Source organism: Phyllobates terribilis, unplaced genomic scaffold, assembly GCF_046119375.1.
Source record: "Phyllobates terribilis strain yellow unplaced genomic scaffold, ASM4611937v1 Scaffold_1__5_contigs__length_1240528914, whole genome shotgun sequence".
NCBI lineage: Eukaryota > Metazoa > Chordata > Amphibia > Anura > Dendrobatidae > Phyllobates > Phyllobates terribilis.
In genome coordinates, this window is record NW_027362761.1 from 295,527,329 (window position 1) to 295,543,796 (window position 16,468).

Genomic DNA, 16,468 nt, shown 5'->3' on the forward strand with positions numbered 1-16,468 from the left:
GCTCCCTTTCCCTCTTCCCTCTGTGTTGCACTAAGTCTTTCCCACACCTTGCATGACAATCTGAAATTGTAGTGCCCGTACATTGTAGTGCCCAGTATGTTGTAGTGCCCAGCACATTGTAGTGCACATACATTGTGCCCAGCTCGTGCTTCTGGAGACATGCACCCTGTAAATTAAGCGTGCTCTCATCGCTACAAAAAAGCCAAACATGTGGACACTAAATGTGGTTTAGGCACACTGGAGCTCAGACGGGTGGGTAGCATTTGTATTTGGGAGCTCTGAATTAGCTGGATTTCTTTTGGAGGTGCTAGGAGCAATAGCGCTTTTCCAGAGCCTTTGTGCTACCAGTAAGACTGAAGCCCCCTATATTTCCGATAACAGATGATGGACCTGAGTGGGGACTAGCTTTTTTTGTGGATTGAGTTGAAGCTTTTATTAGAAATATTTTGGAATCCATTCACTATAATGAGGCAGCAGAGTTACTCTGGACGCCATCTGGCCTCTATTCAGCATTGTCCTTTTTTCTGAAGTGCACAAAACTGTGGCCGAAGGCACTTTAATGCCAGCCGTATCACAGGCAAGACCCCGTCCACAGTGTCTCCATCTGCCTCATTATACAGAATCTTCCATCGGGGGTTCCGTTTGAATCACATATTTCAGAGATTTACATGGAAACCACGTCACGTTGTAGTGCCCAGTTTGTGCTTCTGGAGACATGCATCTGTAAATTAGGCGGGCTTTCATAGCAACAAGGGAGGGGGGCATTTGGATTTGGGACTGCAGAATTTGCTGAATTTCTTTTGGAGGGCAAGGAGCCATAGCGCTTTTCCAGAGCCTTTGTGCTACCAGTAATGTGTAAGCCCCCTATATTTCCATTAACAGATGGCGGACCTGAGTGGGGACTTGCTTTTTTTGTGGATTGAGTTGAAGCTTTTATTAGGAACATTTAACATAACATTTTGGATCACATTTATCGGCGCTCTATGCTGAGCACTTATATTGGGGTTTCCATCTAAATCATGGCATGGTCTAAGCAGGTCACTGTCGCAGGCAGACACGGATGTCGTCATGACGACCTCGGGTTGCCATGACAACGTTTGGGCCCTTGTGATGAGGTCGCAGGGGCGCCAATTGGAAGGGAGAGGGAGCCCCCCTCTCCTAGCCTCCCAAATGCTGTGATCGATATTGATCGCAGCATTTTGGGGGGTTAAATAGCCGGGTCAGTGCTGGCACCACTCCTGGCAGTGACAGCCAGGGCTCGGATATCATGTAAGCTGAGCTCTCGGCAGTGATCGAGCAAGCATAGCTTCTGTGCCATGTAAAATCGCCATGACGTATCCATACTTCACAGTGGGTAACCGTACCCGACCATGACGTATCCGTATGTCAAAGGTCATGAAGGGGTTAAAATGTATCAGTTTGCATCAGTTTTACAACAGCTGAGTTTTCTTTTTGTTTCCAATATGAAAATGTGTAGCTATTAAAGAATATAATAACGTGGAGTGAAATAGGGCTAGGCTGCATTCCCACAATGAAATTTTGGTGAGTTTTTTATACTGCATATTTTCAAAAAAATACAAATTACCTATTTTACTTAATAGGTGCAGAAACGCTGCAGATGATCTGCAACATTAGAAACTCACTAAACGCTCATCGTGGGAACATAACCTAAGTTAGCTTATTTTGGTCCACTAAGCTATGCCAAATTGTGACACAAATTTTAGGCTTCTCCTATTTCTACACTCCGTTGACATCATATTATTGGACATGACCTCTTGTTAAGTGCGTCACAAAATGTATCTGATAAGCATAACATATAATGAATGAGCTGTGGGGTAAGGCATGTAAGACAATGTAACCTACCGTATTTTAAACCAACTTAAGGCAGAATTTTGGCACATGCAGCCTCGTAAATCAATCTCAACATGAATCTATTTTGATGAAATGGTTTTTTTAGGAATCTTGTCTTACAAAGTATATTAGAGCCCAGGAGTGTGCATTCACATGACTATATACTGCGGTCACTGGCGGACACAGACAGAAGAAGCTCCTGAGCAAGAACAGTATACGGACTCTTTGCAGTCCAATAGCTCATCATAAGGCACAATCCTACCTGCTTTGGTGATAGAAATGGCCCCCTTACCTCTTGGCCCCCCAGGCGGCTGCACAGGTTACACCAATGGAATGTCCGCCCCTGATTGCGGTCCGTTTTCAGGCTGTAATGCAGGTGGGGACAGAAAAACCTGTGCAAGAACAATATAAAGGCCCTTTACTGTCCAATAGACCATCATAATGTACAATTTCATCTGCTTTGGAGATGGATGTGGCCCCCTTACCTCTTGGGCCCTTGTGTGGCTGCACAGGTTGCACCAATGGGGTGTCCACACTTGCTGCAATGCCTGGGCTGATCTTGGTATCCTGGCCTCAACAAACAGCCTGATATATGCCAATGCTTATGCCATACCCAGCCTGAAGATGGAGTATAAAATATGGTCGTGTGAATGTAGCCTTACGGAGATGATTTGGTTGCTCTAAACATGACTGATAAAAATGTTTCAGTGATAACCTTTACAGTCACCATTTTGAACAGTTAAACAATGAGAGTTCTGTTTTCTAGTATTGTTCTCTATTACTTAAAAACATTTTTTTTATCTCTAGCCTCCGACAAAGAAACTTTTTTTGGCTGTCTGTGCAGTGGGAATCGGAGGGAGTTTTCAATATGGATACAATCTATCAATTATTAATGCACCCACAACTGTAAGTGACTTTGTAGATCTTTTGTGAAAAGTCTGGCAGTGCCGTTCACAAGTGTTTGCCACTTTTTTACACTAATTTGGTTTCTGATCTTTCCTCTAAGGCACATATCAAACTCTGGCCCGCGGGCCAAATCTGTATATTTGGCCTGCGATGCCGGGTGGGTTCCCTGAGTATATTTGGCCTGCGATGCTGGGTGGGTCTCCCATCCGATATAGCGCTTTCAGCTATATCGCCATCCTAGATGCTCATAGTGGGAACATAGCCTAAGTGTAACATTAAACTGAACCTGAGTAACCACGTAAAAAATTTCACCCAATGTCAAAATATACTAGTCTGTAATTGGCTACTAGACTATTTGATCTCAATTAAAGGAGCTATCTGGAGCTAAATAATTCCTATTCACAAAATAGGTTATCAATATGAGTTTGGTAGGAGTCTGACTCCTGGCACCGTCATCGATCAGCTGATATCTGAGCTGACAGTGGTGAGATGTAAGTAATGTATGGAGTAGCATACCACCGCATACCACCGCTCCATCCACTATTTAGTGGTAGTTGCTGTGTGCTGCCCAGAGTACTGTAGTTTATCCCCAACTCACTCTTATCAGCGTGCTGGAGCAAATGTTTGGTCAGTGTGTACACTTGTATCTCCATTTTTACCAACCATGTGATATCGTTTTTCTCGTATGCAAATAAATGATGGAGGTTTTCCAAGTTTCTTCTTTGAAACAGTCAGTGAAAATCTGATGCAAGTTAGATGGAACATGAGTGCTGTCCATTTTTTGTGTGGACCCATATCACTTACATCAGTGATTTTGTATCACCAATCTGATCAACATAGGACATATCTTAGTTTTTTATGTGGACCATCGGTGAGTAAGAAAACTATCCTTTAAAAAAGTATAACAGATAGCACATGCACCTTATAAACAGACTTGTGAATGGTGATTAGGGATCGTAATTTCTGCATTGTACTAAAGAGAATGGAAAACTGTCCATAACCTGAAATGATTGGGGCATGCATCAAGACAACCCACGGACATTCTGAATCACAGCCTGGCTGCGTGATTGCAGCCAGGTATGCTCTGATCTGAAACGTTTCAGCGTTTACTGGAAAACATAGTTTAAAGATCCAGCCAAAAACCATAAGGAGAGATAAGTCTAGTCCAGCGTCGCACCAGGCTGACTTCTTCCTGCAGTTGATTGGCAGGTGTCTCCCTACGTAGGCACATGTAAAAGACCTGTCAATCAACTAGAATGGTGCGGGGAGAAGCCTGTCAGGGGCGGCACTGGACTAGTTTTATCTCATCCTATGATCCCTATTATGTTTCCTCTGAAACACAGGAGCATTTCAGAGAAAAACATACCTGGCTGCAATCATACAACCATGCTCAGATTCATTCTGCCCGAGGTTTGAGCAGCATGGATCAGCTGATGGGTCACCTTTAAATACCAATATAGTAAGAAAACAAAATATGAAATTAATGGAAAATGCTTGCATGTAGTAGGTATCATTAGTTATTGTAGACAGTAGGGTTTCTGCTTGGGTAACATAGGCTTTCCATTATATTGTTCTTTAAAGGGGTGGTCCAGGATTAAAAAAAAAACATGACTTCCCAAAACAGTACACAGGCATCTACAGATTGTCAATGGAGCTGAACTGCAATAAAAAATCACAACCTGTAGATTGGTTTGGCACTGTTTTTTATGCACCTGAACACCCTATTAAAGTGAGCCTGTCTCTCATTTCATACTGGGCAGCAAGAATCAGATCCTGACTCCGAGGATTTAGAGGAAACCTAGTTTGAAGAGCTGGCCGAGGACCATAGGTCGGGATGAGACTAGTCTGGCGCTGCCTCTGGCCGACTTCTGCCCGCTCTGCTCTGGTTAATAGACAGGTCTCTCAATATGTACACACAAGAGAGACCTACCATTCAATTAGTGGGGGGAAAGGCGTCCGGTCTAGAAAGCTCTACATACTATGTTTTCTCTGAAACTATGGAGCGTCTTGTGGAATAGGAAAGGCAGGGTGATTGTTGTTTAAGTTGCTTGTCTAAACTTTGACTTCCTTACAGCATGTACATAAGTTCATTAATGAGACCTGGTATTCACGCTACAACTTACAATTAGATGAAGATCTTCTAACCCTCATCTGGTCGGTAATTGTTTCAGCATTTACAATTGGAGGTCTCCTTGGGACATTTATTGGTGGGCTTTCAGCGGTAAAGCTTGGCAGGTAAGAAAAGCTTACTAATAACTCATTGTATGAATCTATGTTACAAGCAGATCTGTCCTTAGCTTTTACAATACAAACTGCACACATTAATAAACAGGTATTATAGACAGATGACACCGGTGTACTTATTCTTAACATCCATGTCAGAATGGCAGTTTAATAATTTTTTAAACTTTCCTCCCCTAATATTAAAGTCCAGCTTTATCATCTGGACTCATAAAATACTTGATCATTCTACTTTAAGGATTATGGAGCCAATCTGATATGTATTTTCAAAGTAAATACAACAGTCTTATCAGGTGTAAAATATACATTTAATAATGCATGCAATTTGTATTGTGAAATCTTATGAAAGATTTGTTTTAATTATTGTCAAGCAAGCATAGCAGGAGAATGGTGAACACAATTAAGACATACAACGTCATATGGACAAAGGGGTGGAAATGGGCAGAAACAATACCAATGGGTACAGTAATAATTTGATAAAGCAGGGGATGTGCAGTATATTAATACTCCAGTGAGAATATACTCGGTGAGCATTTTGTGTGCTGCAGGTTCAGGTTTAGTGCTCAGTGCTGTTGTTCTATGTTTGGCTCCAGTGCTATGCTGTTGTACTAAGGTCTAATTCACATGGCAGAAATTTGGGCGCTGTAACACGAGTACTTTAGATGCAGTGACACAGAAACACAGAGCAGCCAATACAGGGTTAATAAACAGGGGAGGTTTATGATAACAGGGTCAATCTCCATGCAGGGAGTAACAGGGGAAAATATGGGGAAAAACAAAGGAAGTAGCAGGTAAAAGTCTATAACTGACAGTTCACAGTTTAACTAGATGTAGCAGAGTCGAACCGGTTGTAATCGACAGTTTTTACACTTAGCTGACTCTTATCCTCCACAAGGCAGTTGCCAGCTGATGCCGGTGTTGCTTTCTTCAGGCTTCCCTGCCCAAACAATGCTCTGTCTTCTGGCGGCAGCGGGCGGTTACCCGCTGAGCCCCTAGTCCATAACACGGCACCTCACATGCTCGGCTCCACGGAACCTGCGTCTCTTCTCCCTCTAGTCGGCTTGACTCCTCCGGTCCACTGCACTCGGATCTTGCTCCAAGTACTGGAGCCAAGAGCCTGGACCCTCTCACACTGCTCTCCTGAGCGGGACTCTCCTGCCGCTTTCCCATGCAAAAGTCCTCATCTCCCCCTCTGTCTAGCCACGCCACCAGTTTCCCGGTCACCTGACCTCCCAGCTCTCACTCTGGACACGTGCCCAACTTCCCAGTCACCTGACTCCTGTGCTCGCAGTCTGTCTTCCCCCTGTAACCAGAAGTACGGCCCCGGCAGTACCGGGTCCCTTGTTCTGAAAGTACTTACACCCCGGTCTTCCCCCTTACACCCCTGCTCTCCTTTAACTCGCCATTCCACGGGTGAGATTTCCTTCACCAAACTTTCACATTCTTGGACTTCCTGGACGATACGGTGCCATATGAATTGATCTTGTTTGTAACGGTGAGGAGGCACTCCTGCTGTTGTCCGTTCTGACCGGCGTAACTCAGTTTGACCGATGGGGGGTGCAGGGTCACTCTGATTCCCAATCTCCGCCTGCCCGGTGGCTTCAACTGATGTTGTTCCCTCGCTGCCTGCACTGGGGACTGCAGGTAATCGAGTGCTGGGGCTCGGAGGTAGAATCAACAATTCTTCTTCGTTCACATCGTGGCTTGGGGCAACTGTGACAGGACCCTCTCTAGAAGCAGGTGATTCTTCTCCATCCTCGTCATCTTTAGACAAACAGGGTCACAGCATACCATGATGAACCACTCTGGTAGGGGCTCCTTCAGCCCCCTCGGGTTGAACTTCATACATAGGTCCTTCAGCGCCAATCCTGCGCTTCACTCGGTGCGGGGTCCATTCCCACCGACTACTCAATTTGCCCCGGGGCCGCCTGTCCCAAACCAACACCCGCTCCCCGGGCCTCAGAGCTCTCCCTCGAAGAGGCAATGTCTCATGATGTTTGAGCTCCTGAAACTTTTGTTGTACCAACCGTCGAAGGGTCTGCAGTCGATGCCGATGTTCCCGGACCCAGGAAGGCATCCCAGTCCGTGGGTAGTCCTCCTCGGGGTCCAGCTCTAACTCGGTAATCTCTAGCCCCTTTCGCCCGAACAGCAAGGTATAAGGAGTGAACCCCATCGTACTATTCACTCAGTTGTTTTAGACCCACACCAGCTCGGCCACAAACTCAGGCCATCGTACCTTTCGATCTTCCTCCAACGTGCGGAGCATTTGGATCAGTGTCCGATTAAAGCGTTCACAGGCCCCATTTACTTGAGGGTGGTAAGGAGTAGTCCGTGACTCCTCAATCTTGTACAACCGGTGCAGCTCTTCCATCACCCGGCCTTGATCGGAATGGATCCTCTTTGGGCAGCCGTACACCCGAATGAAGTCTCGGCAGATGGCCTGCGCAGCTGACTCGGCGTCTGGTCTCTGGTCGGGGTCACTACCGCAAACTTTGTGAAGTGGTCTGTCATTACCAGGCAATGTTCATACCCGAGATGCGCCGGTCCAACAGTCAAATAGTCGATCATCAGCACCTCCAAGGGGGCAGAAGTCACAATGGTTTGTATGGGGACCCGTTGCTCCGGGGGCTTAACCAGCTCACAGCTCCGACATGTTCGACAAGTGTCTTTTATTGTTGCTCGCAGTCAGGGATAATACACCAGCCTCTGCAACCACTGAAACGTCTTCTCTGGTCCGAAGTGAGCCCCTTGTTCATGAGCCTCCTTAGCCACTACTCGGACCAACTTCTCTGGGATCACCACTTGCCAGGTGGTCCCAAACTCTCGCAGCAGCTGCACCTGTTGGTACAGCAGCCCGTCTTGGAAACACAGTCTCTCCCATTGTCCCAGCATTTTCAGTGCTCCCGGGGACAGGGTACTCCTCTCTTCTCAACTGGGGACTTGCCGCAAAGCCACCCATTGACGTAATTGAGCAACTTCTCTGTCAGTCTGTTGAAGTCGGATCCAGTCATCTCTTGGCCGCCCTAGCACTTGTTCTTCCGACGTATCTCCGATCTGTCCCTGCGCCGCGGCCAGCGGTCCCACGAAACTTCGGAAGCTAGGGGTCTCATCCGCCTCCAAATCTTCATCGCGGTCATGATCAGGCCGTTCATATGTAACTCTGGAGAGAGCGTCGGCGTGAGTATTCTCTGCCTTAGGCCGGTAAGCGATCTTATACCGGTACCTGGCCATGCGGGCCACCCACCGCTGCTCCAGGGCCCCCAATTTTGCATTCTCCAGGTGGGCCAGCGGGTAGTTATCTGTTCTCACCAGTACTTCGGACCCGGACAAATACTCTGCAAACTTCTCGGTCATTGCCCAAGCCAGAGCCAGCAACTCTAATTTGAAAGAGCTATAATTATCTGGGTTCCTCTAGGAGTCGTGAAGGGAGCGGCTGGCGTATGCAATCATGCGCTCTTTCCCATCATTCCGTCTCATGTTGCACATAACACATCTGCATCTCTGGCTGCTATGGGCATAAAAGGGGACAAACTTATGGTGTGGCACCCATGCTCCCCTGACCTCAACCCCATTGAGAACCTCTGGAGCATCATCAAAAGGAGTGTCTATGATGGCGGGAGGCAGTTCACATCTAAGCAACAGCTCTGGGAGGGTATTCTGTCCTCATGCAAAACAATTGAAGCAGAAACCATCCAAAACCTGACAAATTCAATGGACGAGAGAGTTCAGAAGCTCCTTTCGAACAAGGGGTCCTATGTGCAAATGTAACATCACCTAGAATAAAGTTTTGAGTTGAAAACTGTTTGATTTCAGTTTGTAATAACCTGCTAATGCTTATAATTTCAAAAATGACCATTTTTTTGTTCTTTATTAAAATGAAAAGGTTGAAAACTCTGCTGTGCATAATAATTTGGAACATGCATTTTGAGTGCAGTTTGAGTTTTTTCTTTTTTTTAAAAATATACTGTTATCATAGGCAGTTTGTACAAAAACCTTTCAATTGTTCTCTAATAGTTATTTGACTGGAAAATTACAATGACTGCAATTCATATAGGTAATTTGGGAAAATCTGAGAAAATATTATTTGCATAATAATTTGGAACACAGTGTATAGTCCACACTGAACCGCAGGGTCCCATCTTTCTTCTGGACCAGGACAATTGGGGCTGCCCACGGACTCTGACTCTCCCGTATCACACCATTCTGTAACATATGGGCTAGCATATCCTTAACCTCTTTATACATCTGGGGAGGTATCTGCCGGTATCTCTCCCGCACTGGGGCAGCGCTCCCCGTAGGAATCTCGTGGGTAATGGCTTCGGTGCAACCAAAATCATCCTCATGGCGAGCAAAGACTTCCTGGTACCGCTCCAGAACCTGCTGCACCTGTTGAGGTGTAAGTCCCGTCAATTCAGCCCGCATTCGTTCTAGGATTCTTCGACCCCCCTTCGCACTAGCCCGGTGGGATTCCGGCGGCACGATGACCGCCAGAGTCCAGGGGTCTCCTCGTACAGCGGACAGCTGTACCACATCAGGTCGCACCAACTTCTCTGGCATTCCCAGAATCTGGGCTATTTCCGCCCTGGGAGGGAGTGTGAGATCATCTTCGCCCAGATTAACACACCGCACTATAATATTGCCACCCTGAACGGTGGCCAGTGTCCGAGCCACCAAGAGTCCGGGGGGTACATTGTCCATCGATGTTGGTTCTATCTGAACTTCGACCCCCTCAAGAGGTGTGCAGGCCCGTGCGGATAACGTGAGTACAGTTTGTCTGGGCGGTAAGGTGATCACTGTAGCTGCTGGCACTATTATTTTCCCCAGGATCTTCCCTTCACTCGACGTCTCCTGAGCCTGGGCAGCTCGGATTAGTTGTTGAAGGACCCTCCTTTGGGGGATTCGCGGGTCCCACTGGTCTAGAGGAATCTCCTTCGGCTCACTAATCAGGATTTGCCCGATCTCTTTCAGCACATTCATTCCGAGGGTCACCGGGGGTTCACTTCCGGTTCCCCCTGCGACCAGGACGACTCCTTTTTTTCCCACATCTTTTCCACACACTCGGATCTTCATCCACACCACCCCTGCGACTGGGATGGGTAATTGATTAGCTGCCGTGAGTCTAATTACTGGTCCCCATTCAGGCCACACTATCTCTGGAAATCGCTGTTGAAAGTAGGCTTCTGTCATCGTAGTCACCTGGGATCCCGTGTCAATCAGGCAGTGAACAGCCCAACTGCTTATTTTGGCCCAGACAGTCGGGCTGGTGGAAACCAGGTCCTTGGGACTTCCTCTTTTTCTTTCTCCTTCCTCAGGCTCTGGGCTGTGTCCCCCAAACACGGAGCCCGCTAGTTTAACGGCTGCCACGACAGGGGCCGCCCTCGGCTAGCACAGCCCCTGGCGTAATGTCCTGCACCTCCACACTTCCAGCAGGTCGTGTTTCTTTCTGTGTAGGGCTGCCTCACTCCTCTACGGAACTCTCCTGCAGGGGGGGGGGCTGAATTCAATTCTTTCCATAACTGGGGCAATCGATCTGGGTATCTCTGGTGTCGGGGCAGGGGTCTTCTTGAGACTGGACCATTCATCCCGCATATCCTGTATCTCCTTTCGCATCTCTCGAGCCCATTCCGGTTCAGCTGCAGGTGGGGTGGGTACCTCGTTACTCCGGACCATCCCTGCCAGGGCTGTCACCCCCATCTCCTGCTCTCACACGTGCCTCCGCCCCCACTTCTAGAAAAGTCATACGTGGGTTGGCGCGCAGGCGCTCCCCCAAGGCCTGCTTCAGCTGCACATCGCTGAGGCCTGCCACAAACTGGTCCCTTAAGATCACGTCAGGGGGGCCCATTCCCAAATTCCCCATGTCGTCTTTTCTACTGATATAGGCATGCACCCTCTGTAAGGCATTAACATACTGCGTCACAGTCTCCACCTCCTGCTGCACTTGGTGAAACAGCCGTATCCTCAGCTACATTGGTGAGATCCACATGCATCTCCTCCAGTATCCACACCACTTTTTCTACAGTATCCCGGTCATGGGAAAGGCGGTACATCACGGATTGTCAGGCCTCGCCGTCCAGGGCCCGTAAGGCTATTTCGGCTTGCATAGATGGGGTCATCAGATGCATACGTAACATACTCCTAACTGTCTCAATCCAGTTCCACAGCATCATATTGTCCCCGGTGAACTTTGGGAGATTGCTGAGCATGGCCCCCAGCGGCAAGCTAGATTTAAGGGCTCCCAGGATGGACTGCTCTGCAGTGTCTGTTTCTAACGACTGCATCCTGCCGACTACGCCAAATGTAACACGGGTACTTTAGATGCAGTGACACAGAAACACAGAGCAGCCAATACAGGGTTAATAAACAGGGGAGGTTTATGATAACAGGGTCAATCTCCACGCAGGGAGTAACAGGGGAAAAACAAGGGAAGTAGCAGGTAAAAGTCTATAACTGACAGTTCACAGTTTAACTAGATGTAGCAGAGTCGAACCGGTTGTAATCGACAGTTTTTACACTTAGCTGACTCTTATCCTCCACAAGGCAGTTGCCAGCTGATGCCGGTGTTGCTTTCTTCAGGCTTCTCCGCCCAAACAATGCTCCGTCTTCTGGCGGCAGCGGGCGGTTTCCGGTTTTACCCGCTGAGCCCCTAGTCTATAACACGGCACCTCACGTGCTCGGCTCCACAGAACCTGCGTCTCTTCTCCCTCTAGTCGGCTTGTCGCCTCCGGTCCACTGCACTCGGATCTTGCTCCAAGTACTGGAGCCAGGAGCCTGGACCCTCTCACACTGCTCTCCTGAGTGGGACTCTCCTGCTGTTTTCCCACGCAAAAGTCCTTTGTCTAGCCACGCCACCAGTTTCCCGGTCACCTGACCTCCCAGCTCTCACTCTGGACACGCCCCCATCTTCCCAGTCACCTAACTCCTGTGCTTGCAGTCTGTCTTCCCCCTGCAACCAGAGGTACGGCCCCGGCAGTTCCGGGTCCCTTGTTCTGAAAGTACTTACACCCCGGTCTTCCCCCTTACAGCGCCACAACCAGGTCCTCTGAGGTTCTACTGCGGTGAATTTAGATCATAAAAAAGTGGTGGGAGATCGGGGTGTTGTGGCTCTAATACGGATGATAATTGGCCATGTATTAGTTTTGCTCGAGTATATTTTAGCTCCTTATTTTCCCCTTATGTTTTGCCCAAATCAGCAACAGATAACATAATTACTGGCCCAATGTAATAGTTTCTTTTCCATGCAGTCTCATGGCTGCAGGCATAATGACTTGCCCCCTGGGCCGTGGGGCACTCGGATCCGGGCAGTAGGGGAACGATGGGAGTAGTAGTGGCAACCCGGTTCCGTGGCTCAGGGTGGTCAGGCCAGTGGTAGTCCGTTATGTGCTGATGATTATGTCCGACTACGCCACCCGTGGATTTGCGGTCATTAGGAACCGCCGCTGCAAGGCAGACCGCTGGGGCTGATGATGTATGCAGCTGGGATGGTGTGACTCCCCACGGGAAGAGTGCGGCCCCAGGGCAGTGTAGTGGATGTTGGGAGTGATGGTAGTGAGAGTCACAGTGCTGATAGTGCTGGAGGAGCAAGGAGCATGCAGACAACAGGTTGCAGTCCAGGGTCTTTACTAGAACAGGTAAATTGACCCACAAACAGTCCCAGCTAGGAGGGGACCTGGATGTCTGAGAACAACGGGGAAATTGGCCCTGGTCAGGGTGAGGGTGTAGGCCTACTGTGCTTTCTGCGCTCCTTCTGGCTATCTCCTCGTTATAGGGTAACAGCCCACGTTTCCGAGCTTTCCGTGTATTCTCGCCTGTATGGCCTGCGACGTGGGTTCCTTTCTGCTCCTAGCCTTGTACGGCTTTGCTGGTCCCTTCTGTTGTGGCAGTGCCTCCAGGCTTCTTAGGCCAAGGAATATACAGTCCCCTGCAGACTGGTTATCTGCTGGGGGATGTGGAATCCTCCCAGCCTCAGACACCAAAGTCTGGTAAATTAAGTCCGTTATCTGCCAAGACAGGCTCTCTTCGCCTCTTGTCTCTGGCTTGTGGCTCTCCTCCTGCCACACTTCCTCTTAGGTGCAATACAACTGTCCCTCTCTGCTCTGGGACCTGAATCCTGAGACAGGTCGTCCAGCTCTCACTAACCCTGCCCCCAGCACCAGCTTTTATAGGGGCAGCCTGCTCCCCCTACTGGCCTGAGACAGGAGGTACTGCATGCTAATGTTCCCCTGACTAGAGAACCTCCCCCTTGCTCTCAGGCACAGCTTTATTACAATTTGTGGCATCCAGGCCAGGGTGACACATTCCCCCCTTAGTAAAATTTGTTGCTGTGCCGGTTGCAGGAAATGCAGGACGGGTACCACTATGGCATCATTTATACGAGTCCAGGACTGAGGGAACTCTCCGAGAACGGTGCTGATCATTTCTTCCTTGTCCTCTGCGGGTTCAAGGTCACTCTGATCCTCTTCTGCACTACGGAGTTGCTCGGGGCATCTTTTGAGGTGGTCTCTGGAGACGGTGCTAGTGGTTTCTCCTCCGTCCTTGGTGATCACGCACACCTTCGGGTTGTCGTGATCAGACTGCAGTACGGTGTAGGGTTCCCTTTCCCACTGGTCGTCCAACTTATGTAGCCTTCTCTTCCGCTTCAGGACTTGCTCACCAGGTTCTAGGGGACCAGCAGGGGCGTGTTGGTTGAAGAGTTTTTCTTGCCTCTCTCTCACCTGGGCCAGGCTCTTCTCCACACTCTCCTGTACCTTCTTGTACTGCAGTTGCCTTTCCGTATCCTAGTCTGCATCCGGGGAGGTGTCCTCAGGTGTTAGGACTCCCATCTGCAGGTCTACGGGCAGCTTACCTGGTCTGGCTCGCATCAGGTAAGCCGGGGTGCAGTTGGTAGCGTTCACCGGGATATGATTGTATAAGTCTATCAGGTCCGGCAATTTTTCTGGCCACAGGCTGCGTTCCTCCAGGGGCAACGTCTTCAGGAGATCAATAACTATATTGTTCATCTTCTCACACATCCCGTTGGTTTGGGGGTGGTAAGGCGTTGTACGAATCTTCTTACAGCCATAGAGGTTGCAGAATTCCTGGAAGATTTCAGCCTCGAACGCTGGACCCTGGTCTGTCAGGACCTGTTCCGGATACCCGTGTGGATGGCAGAAGTATTGCTGGAAGGCTCTGGCCGCTGTTTGGGCTGTCAAGTCCTTTACCGGGACCACCACTAGAAAACGGGAATAGTGGTCCACGATTGTCAGGGCATAGATGTATCCTGACCGGCTGGGAGCCAATTTGACATGGTCCAGAGCTACCAGCTCAAGAGGCTGCGTGGTGACGATGGGCCTCAAGGGTGTCTTCTGGCTGGCACGGTCCTTCCTCCTTAGGTGACAAGGGCCACAGTCTCTGCACCATTTTTCTACAGCTCCTCTCATGCCGACCAAAAAGAATCTTCCTCTTAGCAGGAACTCCAGTTTCTTCCAACCGAAGTGCCCCGCTCTGTCATGGTAAGCCCCCAGGACCATAGCTGCATCCCGCCTGGGAACCACGACTTGCCAGGTCAGCTCGTGCGTCCGGTGGTTGACAATCCTTCTGCACAGCTTGCCTTCGTAGAGGAACAGCTTGCTCTTCTCTTTCCATAGCTGCTTGGCTTCCTCTGGAGCATCCGGATTGTAGTGCCGGCGTCCCTGCCCTCTGCTAGGCAGGGACGCTGTTCCCCTCACCGCTCTGCTCCGTGCCTGGCGTCCCTCTCCCGCTCTGCTGGCAGCGCGCGCTCCTTCCCGGCCACTGTGCTTAGGGCGCGCGCGCGCGCCCTCCCTCCCTCTTAAAGGGGCCGCGCGCGCCGTCCTAAGGAGTCCCCGGCCAATGGCCGGAGGACTTTACCATATATAAGGCACCTCCTCCAAAATGGAGGTGCCCGAGCAATGTTGTTGCACCGTTCTACTCTGCTTCAGCCCTCAGGTCCCTTGCCAGTTACCTGCCAGTTACCTGCCAGATTCCTGCCAGCTTGCTGTCCTAATCCTGCCTGATTTCCTGTTACCTGCCTGCCTGCCTGAGGTCCGACGGTCTGCCTTACAACTCCGCTACCTGCCTGCTTGCCTGCCCGGAGGCTCCGCTGTCACGTGCTGTGACCACCAGCTATTCCAGACTCTTGCCCGCTCACCTGGGAGCGCTTCTCCGCTACCTGCCTGCTTGCCAGCCCGGAGGCTCCGCTGTCACGTGCTGTGACCACCAGCTATTCCAGACTCTTGCCCGCTCACCTGGGAGCGCTTCTCCGCTACCTGCCTGCTTGCCAGCCCGGAGGCTCCGCTGTCACGTGCTGTGACCACCAGCTATTCCAGACTCTTGCCCGCTCACCTGGGAGCGCTTCTCCGCTACCTGCCTGCTTGCCTACCTGGAGGCTCCGCCGTCACGTGCTGTGACCACCTGCTATTCCAGAGACTCTCGCTTGCTCACCTGGGAGCACACATCCTCCATCTGCCTTGCTAGCCTACCTGGAGGTTCAGCCATCACAGGTCGTACCTACCCTTTACCTAGAGACTGCCCCGGTCACTTGCCGTGACCTCCAGCCCGTTCTTCCAGAGACTGCCCTGATCACTTGCCGTGACCTCCTGCCCGTACACCCAGAGACTGTCCCGGTCACCTGCTGTGACTGCCTGCCTGGTCGCCACCCGCTCCCTTACAAGGACCGCTCCCTTGTATAGTAGCCCAGAGGTTCCGCCTCCCAGACCCGTTACAGTTTGCTCGGGCCATGGAACCCGGTGGCACCCAAGCTCCCTCGCTCTCGGACCTGTGTCATGAACTGTCCCATCAGAGGTCCCAACAGGAGTCCATCCTGGGTCACCTGCGGAATGTCAATACTCGCCTGGACACTCTGACTGCTCCACCAACAACCTCCGCCAGTGCCATGTCTCGCAATCCGGCAGCTCCGCTGTCCACTAACACCATGATATCCTACCCCGGACCTCGGCTTTCTGCACCTCCTCGCTTCGGAGGCGACTCAGCCCAGGCTCGGGGCTTCATAAATCAGTGCACCCTGCACTTTGAACTATTGTCCCACCAGTTTAACTCCGACCGAGCCAAAATTGCATTCATCATGTCCCATCTCACCGGGGAGGCCCTGGCCTGGCTAAATCCTCTATGGGAGAGAGGAGACCCCCTGGTGTCCAACTTGCCTGCTTTTCTCACGGCTTTCCGGAAAGTCTTCGACGAACCCGGACGGAAGACCTCATCCGCATCATCGTTGCTACGCCTCCGTCAGGAAAGTCTCACCGTGGGCCAATATGCCATACGGTTCCGTACCCTTGCCTCGGAGCTGGCCTGGGATAACGACTCTCTGGTTTCCGTCTTCTGGGAGGGTCTGTCCGGCCGTATTAAAGATGAACTTGCCGGTCGGGACATTCCTACCACTCTCGATGACTTAATAACTCTTGCCACCCGGATTGACCTACGGTTCCAGGAGCGTGCCAGAGAGGTCACCCGTGAGAGG

General features: G+C 50.2%; 1 protein-coding gene across 3 annotated transcripts in view; it reads left to right on the plus strand.

Annotated features, from left to right (window-relative positions):
- Nucleotides 1–16,468, plus strand: part of LOC141258197 (solute carrier family 2, facilitated glucose transporter member 11-like) — a 311,675-nt gene that overhangs the window by 224,415 nt on the left and 70,792 nt on the right. For all 3 annotated transcript variants that reach the window (XM_073673201.1, XM_073673198.1, XM_073673209.1), the window contains 2 exons: nt 2,659–2,757; nt 4,832–4,992. In XM_073673201.1, the coding sequence (XP_073529302.1) occupies nt 2,659–2,757; nt 4,832–4,992 (260 nt within the window). The remainder of the gene's footprint in view (nt 1–2,658; nt 2,758–4,831; nt 4,993–16,468) is intronic.